Source organism: Rhagoletis zephyria, unplaced genomic scaffold, assembly GCF_001687245.7.
Source record: "Rhagoletis zephyria isolate East Lansing unplaced genomic scaffold, Rhagoletis_zephyria_1.1 Rzeph_scaffold_07395, whole genome shotgun sequence".
NCBI lineage: Eukaryota > Metazoa > Arthropoda > Insecta > Diptera > Tephritidae > Rhagoletis > Rhagoletis zephyria.
The window spans coordinates 25,577-30,499 of record NW_016164478.1 but is presented as its reverse complement, the minus strand read 5'-3'; the positions used below and the strand labels follow the sequence as shown (position 1 = coordinate 30,499).

Below are 4,923 nucleotides of genomic sequence, written 5' to 3'. Positions count from 1 at the left end.
AATTGTAATAAATTTTTTGAATTTAAAGTTCTCTTAACTTAACGATTTTATTATTTTAAGTGTTTTCTTTTTTAATTTTTAAGGCCTCTCTGCAGCTCTCAAGGAAAACTAAAAATTCATATAAAATAATGCACACGAAATGGAAAAGAAATTTTCTTCTATCAAAGTTTCTTAAATCAGTATGCGGCTCTTAAGAAAAAATGCCCGTGCCTATATGTATTTCTTCAAGAATATTTACAGCAATCACCAAATACTTTTCCTAGCAACAGAAATAATAGAAAATATTTCTTGTGATTTTTCTTGAGAACTGCGTACGCGCCCTTATGTACATACATATGTATATAAATAATTTATTTTACGTAAACTTAACTGTTCCACCATGTTAAAGTCTTTATTTTTTTGCTACATTTAGAAAACTTATTGCTGAAAGACAAGCATAATAACGTTAAGAGCTCCTCGTTAGCGGATCTTTTAATTCGACTTTCGAAAGTCAGAAAAGAGGTTTTAAGAAAGTTGCCAAAATTGATACATGTCGTATGAAAGACTTTTGCTAGAATTGCCCTGTGCATCTATCGAAAGTCATTTTTACAACCTTTTATTTAACTGCACCTAATAGCAAAATAGGTAAGCATCTAACGAGGTAGTCCATGTTTTCTTTCAGCTTTTAATACCAAAATTGTCATCATGACCAATATCATCTAATAGTAAAGTACAGAATGAACACCTCTTACGACGGCCTGCGTTGTAAGTTGCAAAATACCGTGCCACCAAATTGTAGTAGTTTTGCGCTCGGAAATAACTTCAGCGGTCCGTTATTTTGCAACTTACAACGTCGGCCGTCATCGGAGGTGTTCATTTTGTGCTTTACTAGTAGATTACATTGGCCATGATGACAATTTTGGAATTAAAAACTGAAAGAAAAGATGGATTACCTCGTAAGATACTTATCTATTTTCCGGGTGGACACTTGTATGAATGTATGTATGTCCTGGGGACTTGAAACTTCAAAGTTAGTTCACAGCACGATGAAAATGCAATACGAATGATGAATTGATCCGCTAGGTGGCGCAAGGGTCAAGCGATTTGGAAAACTCGTAGGTACTTATAGTCGATTCGATTCACATAAAAAAAATAAAAATTGCCGATAGGTGGCGCAGGAGTCGACATGTTGGGGAAACTCGTATGCATGGACCGATTTGGTTCATATTTAGTAAACTTGTTGAAAAAATATTTTTTACTATGTATAACTTTTTAAACCAATGAGAAAAAAAAAAACTATTAAATTTGGTAGGATAAGCACAAAAACAGCAACATTGTACCAAATTGCGAAAGCTCCTTGGGAAAGTTCAATTAATTATTTTTTTCTCTTGTGAATCTAACGAGTTTCGAAATAAATACAAGAACACTTCATTAATACACAAACACTTGGTATTTTATTGTTGATTTTTAAATTCGAAAACCCTCATATCCGGTTAATATTTGTTCATATCCAAATTATCGGATTCAGTCAAAAATAAAACGGGATAGAATTCCTACCTTTAGTCAATATGCCTACAATTTCGAAAGGGATCTTTAACCGAAATTTTTTCTATTATTTTAAGTAGAATTAAAAAATTATTTTGTTTTAAATATTTTATTATTCATTTTTTACAGGAAAAATAGCCACAAATTTTTCTTTTGTATTTTTTATTTATTTTTTTTTTTTGTCTTAAAATTCGTACGCACCTAGTCATATGTTTACTCATAAATTCGACGTGCGCTGTCTCTGCTGCAAGAATATGTGTTTTTAAGTATGTTTTGCTGTTCAATGCTTCTTTCCACTTTTCACTTAAGTGTCACTCGCATTTAGTTCTTTTATTTTGTTTTAGATTTTGTCATTCCCAATGATACCACAAATGTAGTTCCACATACTTAAATCTTCAATTAAAAAAAAAAGCTTCCTTTTTGCCTGCGAAAGTTCTTTTCTGCACTTTGTACTAGCTTTTGTGATAACTTTTTTCGTTTTTAGTTATTCCGAAAACGTCCGAAATAATTTTCGCTGCACTCGTAATACTTGGAATCAATTTCAGTAAATCAAAATTCAATCACGCCCGCCACAAGCACAAAACCGTTCCACGCTGAACTGTTTACTCGTCTCCAAAATAAAAATGAAAATAGCTCAGCGCCACTTAGGAGCGAACGTAGGCGAAAGCAAGTTGTAGAGCGCGCGCTGCGAGAATGTTTTTGTGGGGCGCTCATCAGCGGGCTAGCCAACTACAACACACATGCACACATACTCGTACATACATATTTATTTATGTATTTATGTAGCTCCCGAAACACCTTTCCATCACCCACATCACTTTTCATGCCGCAACTCAATCCGTACCCTACATAAACAAAATGATTTTTTTTGCCACCCCTTTTACGCCCGCTGCTTTTGTTTTTGTTGCCTTAATTTCGTTTTATATTTGAATTTGGTTTGTTTGCGACACTCTTTTTTTTCGTCGATTCAAATTGGCCTCTGTTTTTTCGTGGCCGGCCCGCGCCACTCACGTTGCTCGTTGAATACTATTTGCCATGTCCGCTGCAGCAATTCGCGATCGCTATCTCAATATGGCGCTGGCAATGGCGTACTCTCATCGCGCGCGCGCCTTTTCAACGAGTATACCATTTATGTACTCACTCGGCTAAACGGCCGTGCTGGTCGTGAGTGAGATATGTATGCAAAAGCTTTGGTATGCTCTTCTTCCTTTGGTTGAGCAGATATAAAAATTGCGCAAAGATGTTGCAGATCTGCTACATGCTTACTTACATACATACATACATATTTACATACACATAACGTATGTATGTACTTGCAAGTTGCAACGACAGTGGAAAGCGTGCAAACCATCAACATGTACATGAACAGACATACATAGATATGTACACACAATCCGAATAGGAAGATAGTGCATTGTGCGAAAGTCGTCATCGCTCCTAATTCTTGCGGCAGCGGCATTTGGAGTTGACCGCATTCTTTTGCATCAAAGCGGAAGAACAAAGAGGTGATTTGTGCAGCGTGAAAATATTTTTGAAATAACTTTATCGTTTGTTCAAGTTGAGGTCAGTGTAGTTTATCAAGTCTATGCGAAAATATGGGAATAACCGTTGGAGAATATGGGTGAATCAATGTTGTGTATATCAATTTGTTCAGAAGAATCTTTAAGGATAGGTATGAATGTAAAGCAAGTTTGCATCAACAGTGCGGCTTGGCGTTTGGGCGGGAGAAGGCGTTATTAGCACACACAAAGGTTAGTCCGAAAAAACAGACCGTATTCAACGCTCCGATATAACGTTTTGCATATTGATTACGGATATTTAATTGTACTTAATTTTTTCAAAACCCAAAATCTGAAACAAACTTAGAACCATCGTGATGACCAGCCACATGAGTGCAACCAATGCAACGAAATGTTCTGGGATGCAAACAGCTTGCAGGAGCATTTTAAAACGCATCATTTTGAGGATAGCAATTCAGAGTATGATCCTGATGAAGCGGAGGCGGAAGAAACACAAACTGAATCTGAATCAGAGCGCTTGTTCGGAGAGTTCTACTGTAGCGAATGCGGCATGTCGTTTCACCGTGAAGATTTGCTACGGCGTCACTCTAAAACGCATACAAAAAGCAGTGTTGAAGTTGACCCAGAGAATGAAAAGGATCGGCACTGTTGCAACACTTGCGGTGAAACTTTTGCCGAAGCATTAGACCTGTTGGCACATGCGGAAATTCATGCGCGGTATCCACCATTTAAGTATGTTATTAGTTATTTGCTTCAAATCAAATACCTTAATATAGAAAGGCCAAACTTATACAGTCTCTGAAATACAAAAAGCCGTAACTAAGTAAAAATTTAAAATTCCCTTTTAATTGATTATGATGCATTTCAACGAATTCTAAGTCTTTTAAACAATAAAAAATATCAGTTAGTTACGGCTTTATGACTATATGAGTTAGGGCCTTTCTATATTATTATGTATATACATATTCATATGTATTTATTTCTTCATTAATAGATGTGTTCTTTGTGGCGAAACGTTTTTTGATGAGCTGTCTATAAAACGCCATCTGCAGACAGTACATCCGCATGACATGACGCCCAACTCGTGTATTCTTTGTGGCAAACAATGCCGCGATCGTAAAGCTTTAATAAAACATGCCTGGGATCATTCGCGCGAAAAGTGCCATTCATGTTCGAAATGTGGCAAGAACTTTCATAATAAAGCACGTCTGAAACGGCATATGGCATCTCATCGCGATAAGTCTGTCACGTGCGATGTCTGTCACGAAGAGTTTCCTGATGGTCGAACGCTTTCTAATCATCGCCACTCGCACACCAATTCCTCAGGAAAAATGTTCCCATGCCATGAATGTGGAAAAACGTTTGGTTCGCGTAGTTCACAACAGATACATGTGCGTATACACACTGGTGAAAGGCCATATGGATGCCGCTTCTGTTGGAAGGCCTTTGCTGATGGCGGAACCCTACGCAAACATGAACGCATCCATACGGGCGAAAAGCCTTACGCGTGTTCGGTGTGTTCTCGTGCCTTCAACCAACGTGTTGTACTGCGCGAGCACATACGATCACATCACTCTGGTTTGGACGTGAAGCGAAACACTTACTATTGTACAGTGTGTTCCATGGATATGTCATCATCAAGCGATCTAGTTCAACATCTAATACAACATAGCGATATGAACACTGCCATGCAGAGGCAACCAGTAGTAAGTGAAAAAACATCCAATATACATATATAAATCGTCGTTTATATTACAAAACCGCGTATCAACAAAATGCACAATAGCGTATCACAATAATGTAAAACCGTGTATATGAGGTTGTCTAAATTATTTTCTAGATAGAAAAACCCTCATATTTCAAAATGGTTCTCTGGATT

General features: G+C 37.2%; 1 protein-coding gene across 1 annotated transcript in view; it reads left to right on the top strand.

The window, feature by feature from the left end:
* The first annotated feature begins 3,204 nt into the window (after positions 1–3,204).
* LOC108374147 (uncharacterized) overlaps positions 3,205–4,923 on the top strand; it is a 9,067-nt gene continuing 7,348 nt past the window's right edge. Inside the window, exons 1-3 of the mRNA XM_017630119.1 lie at positions 3,205–3,275; positions 3,391–3,776; positions 4,039–4,750. Coding sequence (XP_017485608.1) covers positions 3,436–3,776; positions 4,039–4,750 — 1,053 coding nt within the window. The 5' untranslated portion in view covers positions 3,205–3,275; positions 3,391–3,435. The remainder of the gene's footprint in view (positions 3,276–3,390; positions 3,777–4,038; positions 4,751–4,923) is intronic.